General features: G+C 60.3%; 1 protein-coding gene across 2 annotated transcripts in view; it reads right to left on the reverse strand.

Moving 5' to 3' along the window:
- The window catches only part of EPHA8 (EPH receptor A8), a 36,820-nt gene extending 24,885 nt beyond the window's left edge, over window positions 1–11,935 (reverse strand). Inside the window, exons 1-3 of one of the 2 annotated variants that reach the window (XR_011534316.1) lie at window positions 11,755–11,935; window positions 6,428–6,492; window positions 114–777 (exon numbers count right to left, since the gene is read on the reverse strand). Coding sequence is in view for 1 of the 2 variants with exons in the window: in XM_070598789.1 (XP_070454890.1) it covers window positions 114–777; window positions 6,428–6,492; window positions 11,755–11,848 (823 nt within the window). In the remaining variant the exon portion in view is untranslated. The remainder of the gene's footprint in view (window positions 1–113; window positions 778–6,427; window positions 6,493–11,754) is intronic. The other variant, XM_070598789.1, reaches the window with a different exon arrangement.
- Between the last annotated feature and the right edge of the window lie 1,689 nt (window positions 11,936–13,624).

The following is a 13,624-nucleotide window of genomic DNA, read 5'->3' on the forward strand; positions in this document are numbered from 1 at the left end:
TGACACAGGAACCCCAAGGTCCCCCCGCCTTCCCAGGCGCTGTGTCCACCCCCCAGCCGCCCGCTGACCATGACGCCTCCCACACCCGGGCCGCCCGGCTGCGGGGCGCTCACCTACACAGGCGTCCCGCCGCTCCTCGTAGCCGGCGCTGCACACGCACTTGCCGATGGGCACCAGCCACTCGCCCTCGGCGCTGCAGTACATCTTGGGCGTGTCCCGCTCCTCAGAGTGCCGCACGCACTGGCCCCGCACCTCCACCAGCGAGGACGAGTCGGCGCCTGTCACCGCCTCCGAGAAGGCCGCCAGGTTGCGCACCATGGTGGGGCACTTCTTGTAGTAGATGCGGAGGGACAGGATGGCGAGGCAGGCGCCGATGTCCTGGAAGGCCAGGTAGAAGCCACGCTTGCTGAGGGGGCCCACGCCGCGCACCTCCGTGTTGAGCTTGAGGCGCCGCACGCCCAGGTCCGCACCCGTGAAGCTCTCGTCGGCCGCGATGGTGTCGATCTTGAGGAACTGGCTCTCCTGCGTGCTGGAGCCCAGATCGCGGTCCGACTCCAGGTAGTAGAGGTTGAAGGTCTCCTTGCAGGTGCCCAGCACGCCGGGCATGCTGTTGCAGTCCCGCAGCGTGAACTTGATCTCGGCGTAGACGCGCCGGGCGCCGTCGCGGGGCACCCAGCTGGTGCGAAGCCAGTTGTTCTGGTTGGGGCTCATGACGTTGCACACCTGGTACGTGTGGATGGACCGGAAGGACTCGTCCACCTCGTTGATGGAGTCCCACTGCGGGCAGAGAGCACAGCCGGCTGAAACGAGAGTCGGCTCCTCGCCCTCCTGCCAGTCACCCTTGCCACGGGCCACACGCACGTGCTGGGGGGCGGGGGTCCTGGGGAAGGAGCCACAACCTTCTCCGCCCTGGAGGAGCTGATCTTCTAGTGGCTTGTCACAGCCACCAGATGCCTGGCACCCACAGATGCGACCTCAGAGAGCGTCACATCCTTCTGGGGAACTGTTATTTGCTGCCTTTTTGCAGATGAGGAAATAGAGGGTCAGACACGTGAGCCACATGTCTGAGGTCACAGAGCTGGTGAGTGACGGAGCCACGACTGGAACCGATGCCAGAGCTACAACACTCTGACCTCGTTTCCATGTGGCTGCTCCCATCGCTCCCAGAGTGGGGGGACCTTGCTGGGGAAGTCAGTGAGCCCACTGGTGGTTTCCAAATCAGCTGCCAGAGAGATCTTTCTAGCACGTGACCCTGACCTTGTTGCAGCCCTGCAGCACGTCCTTCAGCAGCAGCCCTGCATTGGTGTTTACCGAGTGACTGCGCGATGGACGGACTCCCTCTGCCGTGCTCTTCTTGATGTTCCCTCTGCCCTCGCCTAAGGCGGGCAGCTCGTGGGCCAGCCTGCGTTCCACTAACGGGAGCACCAGAATGTGGGAGAGTTGAGTGTGGCTGCTTCTGTGCCAGGTGCGAGCCAGGCATCAGTGATCCAGAAATAAACCAGACCCCATCAACAGAGTGAAAGGCAACCCATGGGATGGGAGAAAATATTTGCAAATCATATATCTGAGAAAGGATTAATATCCAGAATATACAAAGAACTCCTACAACTCAACAACAAAAAACCACACAGCCCAATTAAAAAACGGGCAAAGGACTTGAATAGGCATTTCTCCAAAGAACATACACAGATGGCCAAACAGCACATGGAAGGATGCTCAGCATCACTCATCCTTAGGGAAACACAAATCCAAACCACAACAAGATGCCACTTCACACCCATTAGGGCGGCTGTTATCAAAACAACAGAAAATCACAAATGTTGGCGAGGAGGGGGAGAAAGTGGAACCCTCGTGCACTGTTGGCGGGAATGTAAAATGGTGCAGCTGCTGAGGGAAACTGTATGGTGGCTCCTCAGCAAGTTAAACATGGAATGACCATACTACCCAGCAATTCCACCGCTGGGTATATACTCACAAGAATTGAAAGGGGCACCTCAAAGAGATATCTGTACACCCGTGTTCACAGCAGCATTGTTCACAACAGCCAAAAGGGGGAAACCACCCAAATGCGCCCATCGCCGGGGGGATGGATAAACAAAATGCGGTCCATCCAGACACTGGGATGATACTCAGTCTCATAAAGGAAGGAAATTCAGATGCGACCGACAGCATGGGTGAGCCTAGAGGACATTATGCAAAGTGAAATAAGCCAGCCACAAGAAGACAAATACCATACGATTCCACGTCTACGAGGTACTTAGATTCATGAAAACGGGAAACAGAACGGTGGTTGCCAGGGGCTGGGGGCGGGGGGAATGGAGAGTTCGTGTTCAACGGGAACAGGAGTTCAGTTCGGGAAGATGAAAGGCGTTCTGGAGATGGGGGATGGTGACGGTCATGCAACAGGGTCAACGTACTTAATGCCGCTGAACTGTACACTTAAAAATGGTTAAGAAGCTAAATTTTATGTTATGTGTATTTTACTACAACTTTTTTAAAAAAGAAAGAAATACACCAGAAATACTCCCTCCCTCCAACGCCTCACAGTCCATCAGACAAGGCGGTGGAGGGAGCAGGCATCCGGGGGGCGGGCGAAAGCTGCTGCGCGGCTGAAGCAGGACCCTCTTGCAGGGATGGGAGGAAGAGCCCCAGCGAGGCTGGGGGTGTTAGGTACTGTCCAGGGAGCATCGGTTTGGACACAGAAGAGTCACATCGAAGACGCAGTGTTGAGAAGTGAGCTGGGAGTTGAGAGGCCCGGCTCTAGGCCCAGCACAATCTCTAACCTGCTGTGTGACCTTGGGCAAGTCGCTGCTCCTCTCTGGCCCCAGTTTCCTCGCTGCAGAATGCCGGTTCGTCGGGAGCAGCCATTTTTGGCTGAGTGGACACCTGAGGGCCCTGAGGAGGTGCTGGGGGCGAAGGGCAGATGGAGGGGACAGGCTCTGGGTCCCTGTCCCAGCTTCACCAGAGATGTAACGCCCTGATTCTCTCTCTTGGGCCTCTGTGTGCAATTGTCCCTGAACCTGAGATCCGATCGCTGAGGGGGGTCTGGGGCAGGGAGGTAAAGACCACTCCTCATGGTGATCTGAGAGTCTGTGGGGTTCTGAGCTACTGCACAAGCACAAGAGTGGGGACCACGGGCACGTCAAGTCTTTCCTGTCTGACAAAGCCCTTCCGTCCCACCCCGTCTTGGCCAGCCGTGTGGTCTCAACACTGAGCGCGCACATCTGTAAACTGGGGCTCAGACGGGCCCCACCTCAGCGAGGCGTGAGAGGGCGAAAGGACGAGAAGCCTGCAAAGTGCTTAGCCTGGCCTGGCACGGGAAGGCACCACGGGGAAAGGACTACATGATGCTGACCTGGCAGCATCTTCCCAGCCCACCCATACCTGCCTCCAGGGACCACTGGGGAAGAGGCCCAGGGCACGCCAGCCTCACCTGAAAGAGTTTATGCCTCCTGCACCCCGCATCCCAAAAGGACCCCTGCCCTGCACCCCACACTGTAGATGGGGTCTCTGGGCAGCGCTATGTCACATCTGGGGTTAAAGTCAATGTCACAATTAATGGAGCGCCAAAGAGCCAGCCAGCTGCTCCCTGTCTGTTTCCTGCCAGGGACCCAGATAAATTAATCAGCTCGATCAGAGTCCTCTCCAGCCGCCCCACCGGTGCCAATGGCCTGGCCTAGACCCGCCAGCCCCAGGGGCTGCTGCAGGCACCCAGGGTGGCACAAATTCCCGGAGGCTGGCGCAAGGGTGGAATCAGGCCTGCTCACCACCTGGGGCGCCCCCACCCCATGCTGGGTGCCACTCCCACTCTGCTGCCTCCCCAGCCCCTGGGAACATTCCTCCCCAACCCCAACCATTGCTCTGGAACTCTGTCCTCTTTCTGGAACAGAATGCAGCAAACCAGCTGTGCAGCCCCAGGTACAGCACACCCCGTCTCTGAGCCTCAGGCTTCTCACATGTGAAACAGGGCAGCTAATGCCTGCCCCCTCCATCTACTCCAGGGGGTGGTGAGGATCAAGTGAGACGACGGAATGGAAACAAGTGTGCCTTCTGATCTAAGCCGGCGTTTGTGAGCGGCTGTCAATCGCCAGACGAGGTGGGGCACATCCCAGCATGTGGAGGGAGGGGCGCGGCCTGATTAAGAGCATGGGTTCTGGGCCAGACCTCCCCTGACCTTAAGCTCTCAGGGCTGCTGGTTTCTCATCAGCAAAGTGTCCTTCCCAAGCATCCTCCCTGACGACAACCGCCCGGGGCAGGTTCTGTGATCACGCCCATGTTATAAATGAGGAGGCGGGGTGAAGTGACTTGCCTGAGTCTCACCAATTAGAGGCCACAGACCATCGGCTCATCCAGCCCCAGCACCCTTGTCCTTCAGGCTGTGCGGCCTGCCTGACAATCTGGCAACTTTGCTGATGCTGGAGACAGCCCTGATGACCCCTGTACTCAGGCTGTTTAACCGACTCCAGCAGCAGAGGCGTGGACGGGACCACCAGGCCCGTGTCCAGAGCTCCCTACCCGGCAGGGCGGGAGAATCACCTGGAAAGCTTATTAAACCAAAGATTCCCAGGCTCCTCCCCAGTCCCCCTGGACATGGGCATCTGCACGTTTCACCTGCCAGCCTGGCACAGATCAAGGTCCAGAGTTTGGGAACCAGGGATCTTATCCAGCCTTCTTTCCCGTCGGGACAAGCTCGATCTCCAGGCCCCATGAGGATGGGAGATGGTCCCTGGCTCGGCAGACAATGCAGGATTGCCTCCCACCCCCTCACAGTGAGGACACGGACCAAAGAGAGGACGAGGGACTCAACACGGGCTCCAGGCCCAGACAGATCTGAGTTCGAGTCCATCGCGTGGAGCCTGGCTGAGGGCGGGCAGGCTACTCCTCACGCCCCAAGCCTTGGCTTCCTCGCCTGTGAAATGGGGTTGCTGTGTCTACTCACAGGCTTGGTTTGGGGATTAAATGAGATAACGTCTGTGAATTGCTAAGAGCTATGCGAATATAAGTTATTATTTGTCTAACTCCCAAACGAAATGTGAGAACTCTGTGCCCTGTGAACAAAGAACCTTGGAGTCCCAGCATGACCATCAAGCACAAGGCCGGTCACGTGCCTCACCTGCTTAAAGCCCTACAACTCCTGGAAGCCTGGTGCCGGGGGCTGATGACAGCACACTCAGCTACCTGCTACCCTGGGACGAGACCCCCAGAGAGAGAGGAGCAGGCTCCGTCCTGACTCCAGCCGCAGGCCACATGAAACAAACGGCCCGGATGAAAACCCTACCCCAAAATAAAGAAACCCTCCCTTCACAAATAGTAACTCTTGGTGTCATTATCATTACTATTATGAATAATATTATTATCCCTCCGTCTCCAGCCATGGAAGCAGAAGCGTTCATGATTGAAGCTGTGTGCATGTGTCTCGTGTCTGTGGTGGGGATGTGGGTGTGTGTTTCTGAGCATGTCTGTGGAAGGCAATCCAGGTGAGATACAATCACAACAAGCACTAACAACAAAGACAACAGTAATAACACAGTTAGAGGGGGCTCGCCGTGTGCCAGGCACGGCGCCAAGACCACCTGTCCTCGCCCCTCACTCTCGCAGCAATCCCCCTGACATCGTCACACGCTCATCCTTTTATACATATGAGGAAACTGAGGCTCAGCGAGGTGAAGTGGTGACCCAGGGCCACCCAGCTCATCGATGGCAGAGCCGGGACCCCGCCGGGCCCGTGGGCTCACTTTGGCTTGACCACCCTGCCCTCTGGGATCTGGATAAGAGAAGCGGAGGGACCGGGCAGTGCAGCCTTGTCCCTGGATGCCAGGGGGTTACCAGACCCACCCCCAGGAGGGTGGGAGGGGGCGTCGCCCATGAGTACATGACCCACAGGGACCCGACGGGTCACCATGGAGGCCAGGTGGGCCCGGGGGCTCAGCCACAGTGGGAGCGGGCAGTGCCACGTGGTGGTTCTGATGAAGAGAGAAATGAGCGGGGGCCCTGGGAGTCCTGGCAGCTCCTGGTGAGGGCGGGGCAGCTATGACGGAGGGGGTCAATTCTGAAGTGGTGAAGGGCCTGGCTGGGGCCCCCTCCTGCCCTGTTCCTTGACACTGACTCGTCCCAGTTTACCCTGGGCCCGGCTGTGGCACATCATCAATCTGTAGGCCAAGGACACAGACATGAGGATCCCACATCCAGGGCCTCAGACTTGAAGAATCAGGAGTCCAGCACCAGGGTGGTTTGCAATCCCAAGGGTCTGCGTGCACTGACCCGTTAAGAAATCAGCAGCTGCACCTCTGTCCTAACTGCTGTGTGTCCTTGGGAGAGTCCCTTCTCCTCCCTGGGCTTCTGCTTCCTTTTGATCTGATGATAAGGCTCGGAATCACAGCCTCTCTCTGCTCGGAGGGACGACACTGGCCCACTGCCCATCACTTACCCCGTGAGCCGGATACGTGAGCCAGCCCCAGTCCCCGTGGATGGTTGACGTATCCAGCAAGTTCACTGTAAAACAGGAGACAAGAGAGCATCAGACCGGAGGACCCCCTTCCCCAGGCCCTCAAGAGCGGCCCGACCCGGCCCCGCTGGTCTGCTCTCAGCCCCACACATGCCAGCCCGCGTCTCTGTGTCCTGTCTCCCTTCCCCCATCCTTCAAGGCTCAGCTCACGTTTCCTCTCTTCCCTGAAGCCTTCCTCCACCACCTCGGCCAACACGTGATCTTCGAAACCCCTGGAACCCAAGCCGCCCCGGGCACAGCGCCCTGCTGGTGGTGCGGTGGGTGGCTGAGGGATGGGTTCAGGAACTGGGAGGCCCAGGTCAGAATCCCAGCTCACCCACTTAGGAGCTATGTGTCCCTGAACAAGCCCCTTCCCCTCCCCGGGCCTCAGTTTCCTCCTCTGGAAAATGGGGGTGATCGTGGTTCCTGTCTCGCAGGGGTTGTGAGGAGGGCCCAGCCCTGTCTCACTCATGGGACAGGATGGCATGCAAAGCACTGGCTGTGAGGGCATACCTCCCCAGGCGGGCTGGGCCCAGCTCTGCAACCATTGGTGCCCCCCAGGAGGTGCCCGGCATCTAACAGGCCCCTGTGCACACCCGATGCAGGACTGCCAGGCACAAGGGCTGCCTCTTGTGGGCACCTGAGCTCTGCGAGGGGCACTTGAGATGCTCGTCTGTGACCCGCACGACAACCCCGAGAGGTGGTCGTTCCTATCTCCATTTTATGATGAACACACTGGGCCTCAGGAAGTTCAGGAACAAGCCTGGAGCTGCACAGGTGTGGCGGCAGGGCTGGCCTCCAGCGCACCTGCTGCGGCGTCCACGGACCCAGGAAGCAGGCCCTCCGAGCAGTCATGGCGGGGAAGGGGCGCTGGCCCGGAAGGCCAGTCTCTTCTAAGCCAGACCCTCCGAGAGGACCCTGCAGGGTCTCAACAACACGGCAGAGAGAAGAGCGGCCTCCAGACTCAGACGCCGCTGGGCTCACATTTCCACATGGCTACTTAGTGGCAGGTGACCCTCACTCTCTGAACCTCAATTTCCTCATCTGTAAAATGAGGATAATAACGCCTTGGGGTGGGTGAGGGTAAGCTGTGAAGCTGGAGTCAATGCCTCTGCCCCTCCCACCTCTCTCCACGTACCTTGGACCCACCCACCCACTTTACAGTGATGAAGTGCCCTAGCTGGCTGTTAAGAAATTAGGGCTTGAATCCCAGCTGTCTCTAACTGCTGTGTGTCCTTGGGTGAGTCTCTTCACCTCTCTGGGCCCCTGCTGCCTTAGATCTCTCCAGGAAGGCTTTCCATTTCACTCTCTCTTCCACGCACCCCTTCTCACAGCCAGCAATCATGGGCTTCCAACTAACCCAGTCGGCCGGCTTGGGCAGGTCACAGAGGGTTAAAGCTGGGGCCCTACTGGAACTTTCCTGCAGGGAGGCTGGGTGTCCTTCTGCCTGCGATGTGCATAGCTCTGCGCCTGCCCCTCAAAGATGGAGACAAGTGTCCTCAGGAAATGCTGGAGTGAGGATGCTCTTATTTGCTGCTTTTCTCCCTCCCCACCCCACTGTCAGGGGCCCAGGAGGCCGGCAGGCTGGAAAGACGGCTTGCAGAACCAGGGAGGGGCCTCTGTGCTCCTCCCTGGGTCCCCAGGGGCCCGGTGGGATCAGGGGACGGAGCCAACGTCCACAGAGGGATCTCCCCTCCCCGAACCAGCCCCACTCCAGGGGCGCAGGCAGAGCGCCTTCCCGCCTCCCTCCCTCCCTCTCAGGCAATGAGAGAAAACTGGGTCAGGCGAGCCTTCTCCTCCCGCTGGCTGGTGGGAGGGGGAGGGGGCCGCACTGCAGTTTCCCCCAGACCAGCAGGGCCTAGTTGGGGGAGAGGATGGGGTGAGGGGACCTGTGGGCTCCCCCACTCCAACCCGCATCCCAGACGGGGTCTCAGAGCCAGGCGGCCCCTTCTCCAGCCTACCCTGGACGCAGCTCAGTCCTGCCCCGACGCGGGGGGCGATCCGAATGACCGTCCACCGCCTGGACTTCTCCCCCTGGAACACCCTGACTCCAGGGGCAGCCGCCTGCAGACCCCACTTGCTAGGGCCTTCCCTCCCCTGGGAGGCCCCACATATGTGGCTGATTCTTGATCAGTCAGCTAGAGGGCTCAGATAATCCAAAGATAAGTCAAAAGTCGATTCTATCAGAGTCAGGAAGAGCTATAGGATTCCACGGCTGCTTGTTCCAATTCCTTCCAGGCCCTTCTCTCTCCCTCCCCTTCTCTCCCTCTGTCCCCCTCTGCTCCACCTCATGTTCCCTCCCGTGGGGAAAATACAGTGTCCCCCACGGGAAGCTCCAGGCCCACAAGAGGGTCCCTGAGGGCTGGAGAGAATTCCAGCATCAGGCTCACCCAGCCGTGGCCTGAGTCCTCCTGGAAACTCAAGACTCTCTGGTCACCAGGCCTGGGCTCTCTCCTGCCTCTTGTGCGGCTGGACTGTGTGACATGTGTGAAGTCAATTCCCCTCTCTGGGCCTGTCTCCCCACTGGCGAATGGAAGGACCGGACTGGACAGTCTCTCGGGGCCTTCAACAAAGTGAGCCACTTAACCCCTCTGTGCGTCAGCCTCCTCAGCTGCAGGACGTCTGTAGCATCCCTCTCCAGCCAGTCTGCCTGGGCTGCTCTGGGGGATCAGACGGGCCCCTCTCCTGCTCTGAGAAGCACAGATAATTCCTCAGCCTCTCCTGTTCCACTGTGGAAGGCATTATGTGATTTCTTTTCACCTTCCCCCATTCCATTTCGCTGAGACTAATACTTAAATTGATTTACATTCCCCGAGGACGCGGCGCATGATGGTGAGGCTGGAGAATTCGGGGTGGTCAGGGGATGGCAGCCAGGATGTGAATGCCTCGGAGATTACCCCAAAGTGGTGGGTAATCCACACCGGAGAGTGATAAGGGGCCGTGAGCCTGGTGGGACTCAGGGGGCATCTCTGTAGTTGCAGGGCCCTCCCCCAGCCCTGTGAGGGACCTGGCATAGGGGCACTTGGCTGGGCTGGGGCACTGTCACCTCTGCAGGACCCCAGCTGGGAACAGAGCCCCCTGCCTGAGTTCCAACAACCTCCCTGGCTGGTCTTGGCTCTGCACCAGCCCAGGGATGACACTAGGAAGGACTCCTGGCGGTCCCGTGTAGAACCTACACCCCAGGCCTCCACCCAGGGCTGTCCCACCTACGTGGGTAACCCCTGTCTCGCTGGGGTACCCTGCTGCATCCATTGGACAGGCATGGACTGGCCCTTGGACGATGCCTCCCTCCATCCTGGACAAAGACTTCCTGCCTGCCTCTCTTTGCCGACATCGCCTCTTCCCCAGCTGTTGCCCTCCCTGACACGTCCTCTCTCCCAGGCCGATGGTCAAAGTCCCCTCCCTAGGAGGCTCTGGGGTTGCCAGTCTGCAATTCTAGAGGGTGCTGGCTCCTCCCCAGAGAACAGAGCTGAAGCAAGGAGTTGGGGTGCACGGCCCAGCACTGGCAGCCTTGACGCAGGCCCCTCAGCATCCTCCTGGCTGACCGTCCCCTTCCCCCGACCCTACCCTGGGAAAGCAGTCTTCTCAGGCCACACTCCGAGAGCCCCCAGGCCCCTTGTGCCCCATCCTGTCCTCTTCCCTACTCACCCAGCCCCCTCCTCAGTTCTCTCCTGGTGTCCCAGGCACCTGCACCTCATCACTATCCCCCCAGCTGGCCCTGCCCTGCCTGCCACCTTGCCTTGCAGCTCCCTTGCACATCCCATTTCACTGGAGACTGAATTTATCTCCGTGTGTGTTTTTTCTGTGCACATGCATTTCCGTGGGCATGAACGCAAGTTTGAAGGTCTCCTTATATATGTGCTATCTGCCCATGAATTTGCATGCATCTGTACACGTATGTGTGTGCACATGTGTGTTTGTGCACATGTATGCTGGCTGCATGGCTGTGCACATGACTGTGGCTGGTGTGGGGGGAGCTGTGCATGCGTGTGAGTCTCTACAGGCCTGGGTTCATGTGCGTGAATCCCGACGTGTGTCCGTGTGTGCGTGTGTGCTAGTGGATACAGCTGTACCTCCGTGAGCTGTCCGCGTGTGAGGGGTAGATCTGCGGTAGAGCCGAGTGGGGATAAGGGACACGGGCTCTGGAGCTCCCTCGCTTCTGGAAGTTCATCCTGCCAGGCTGGGAACCCAGCGCTGAACCCAGGACGTCACCCCGGGGTCCTGCACAGAGTGCCAAGTGGGCCTCTTCGGGGCAGAGCTGGGGGAGCAGAGGAGGCCCAGGGTGGCAGACAGGGCAGGAGCAGGAGCAGGGGGGCATCCTGGGCTGGACCTGGAGCGTCCAGTGGGGCTAAGAGGGGTGTGTGTGTGCAGCTGGGAGGCCCCAGCTGTTGGGGAACCCTGATGGGTGCCCCCTCCCAGGCTTTCTGGTCACCTCCCAGACCCCTTTGGACCTGACTGCTCAGCCCACACCCATGCTCCTACCCCCCACCCCCATGTCCCCCAAGTGACTGGACCACCCTGGCCTTGCCCTTCAGGGCCCTGCCTGCCTCAGTCCCTCTGCAGCCACTCACCCTCTCCTCAATGGCCCTTCCTCCCAAGGCCAGCCCTCCTGCCCACCAAAGCTGCCACCCCTCCGGCTGCTCCTCCCTGGCTGCTGTCCCTCCTTTGCCCCCAGTCTTCCAGCCCCGCAGCTCCCCAGACTCACTCACTGCCCCCCATTCCTGCCCTCCCCTAAAACCCATCCTGTTCTCTGGTCCTGTTTCTCAGTTTGTGCTCCCCATCTCTCAGCGCCATCCCCAGATCCCTTTTTCTTCAGCCCTCTGAACCTCATCCTGCATCCCTGTGTCCCTGGGTCACTCTGTCTCCGTCCTCTGTGCCCGCCCTTGTCCCCTGGTCCTCTCCCTTGCCCTGTCTCTCTGTCCCCTCTTTCCTCAATACCTCTTCCCTTGTCTTCTGTCCCCCTATCCTGTCCCCTCTTCCCCAGTGTCCAATTCTCTGTCCCCAGCTCGGAATCCCTCAGCCCTGTCCCCCTGTCCCTCATCCTCAAGCCCTCTGGTGCCTGTCCCCTAGTCCTGTCACCATCTCCATCGCTCTGTCCCTTGACCCTGGGTCTCTCCCGCGGTGCCATCCCGGCCCCCCTAGGCCCAGGGAACCCAGCCCCTTTGGCGCTCAGGGTCCAGGGGAAGGAAGTTGAGCCCCGGGCAGCGACCCCGCGCCCCCGACCCCTCGGCCGCCCCCGCCCCGCCGCCGCCGCCGCCGCCGCCGCTCACCTTCGCCGCGCGCCGCGGACACGCAGGTGGCCGCCGCCGCCGCGGCCGTGACGACCCAGAGCGTGAGGGACAGGCGGCCCCGGGCGGGGGCCATGGCCGGCCGGGCGGGCGGGGGCGCCGCGCACCCTCGGGCTCGGCCGCGGCGGCCCGCGCGTCGGCGCGCTCCCTGGCTCTCCCGCACACCCGGCGGCCGGGCGCACACACCGGCGCACACGCCGGCACACAGCGCACACGCGGGCACCCGCGCCCGCCGCCGCCGCCGCCGCCGCCCCGGGCGGGGGCCGGCCCGTCACGGAGCCGAGCCAATCAGCACCGAGGCGGGCGGGGGGACACGGAGCCCGCGCGGCGGACACCCGGCCCGCGGACCCCGCCGCCGCACGTGCGCAAGCTCGCACCCACCGCGCTCACCCGCCCGCACCTTCGGGGGCGGCGCGCGCCCCGCGCCCCACGGCCGCACGTGGACTCGGAGCCGCTGCGCGCCGGGACCGCAGACCCACGGGGGAGTCCCTGCGCGCGCGCACACACACACACTCACTCTTACACGCACCACCCTCAGACGCACGCGCCCACTCAAGGTGCCTCGTGCGGTGGCACACTCGGATAGCATACACTAGCTCACGGGCAGGGGATCAGAGAGGAGCTCAGAAGCACTTTTAGTTAAAAACTCTCTCCCTTCCCCCCCTCCCCCCAACCCAACGCCTGGGCGTTCAGGGGGCCCCGCGTTCAGGGGGCCCCGCGTTCAGGGAGGCCTTAGAGTGCGGTGGTCATGAGCTCAGGCTCGGGGACCCCAGACAAGCGGTTAAATCTCGGCTGTGTGGCTTTGGGCAAGTTTCTTAAGCTCTCTGAGCCTCACCTCCCATGCCTGTAGAACAGGGATAACAGTATCCACGACCTAGGGTGGTTGTGAGAATTAAATTCAAGGACCCACAGCCAGGTGGCCAGTGACGGCAGCTGTGCTTGGATGCTGGAGCTCACCCCCTGCTTTTCCTCCCCTGACTTTCCCCACCTCCAGTTCCGTTCCCAGGAGCAGGGATCTCATCCTGGGAAGGCTGCAGGCTGTGGGGAAGGGCAGGGTCAGGACGCAGGGCTCCTTCCTGGGTCCCTCCCACCCTCTCTATCACCTGTGAGCACCTGGTGGGCCAGCTGTCCGGGAAGCAGATAAGAGACTGCAGCTCCTGGGGGCTGGCCCTCAAGTGTGGGTGCTGCTGGGGGCAAGTGCTGACTCCGCCTCTGACCCCCTGCTGGCACAGACCATTGCTCAGCACCCTCTGACTCACTCCCAGCTCCTGTGCTCACCCGGGAAGAGTTGGACTCGTGGCTTACGGTTCTGTAGACTGATAAAGGCTGCCTGGGGCGTGCGTGCCGTGTGCCAGACCCTGCTTTTGGCGCTTCATAAACTTGCTCTACTTTAAGCCTCGTGCAGCCCTGCAGGAGAGGTGCAGCCAAGGAAGGTAAAGAGCAGAAAGGCCAGCATTTGCCTTGGATCACACAGCTGGTTAAATGCTAGAGAGGTGCTCAGACTCAGATCTGCTGGACTCTACCGCCCACTTCTTTCCTATGCGCCTTCCTTTACTACAGAAAGAAGGAAGACAGCCCAAATTAGGAACCCTTTTTTAATAGCTCAGACCAACTGCCTCAAAGATGTAGTAAGCCCCCTGTCACCAGAGGCATTCAAGCAGACACTAGCTAGAGACAGGTCTGGAATGCTGTGAAGGGGAGCAGATCGGACGAGACCCAGAGAGGCAAACTCAAATGCCCACACAGACAGACGGGCGCCTCTTTGAAACCTGCTCAGCAGCGCTCCCAGCTCCTGCCAACATTGCCGTGGGGATGGGAGCCCAATTCTCTGCATTTTCAAGAGAAGTTATAT

This window comes from Equus przewalskii, chromosome 2, assembly GCF_037783145.1.
Source record: "Equus przewalskii isolate Varuska chromosome 2, EquPr2, whole genome shotgun sequence".
NCBI lineage: Eukaryota > Metazoa > Chordata > Mammalia > Perissodactyla > Equidae > Equus > Equus przewalskii.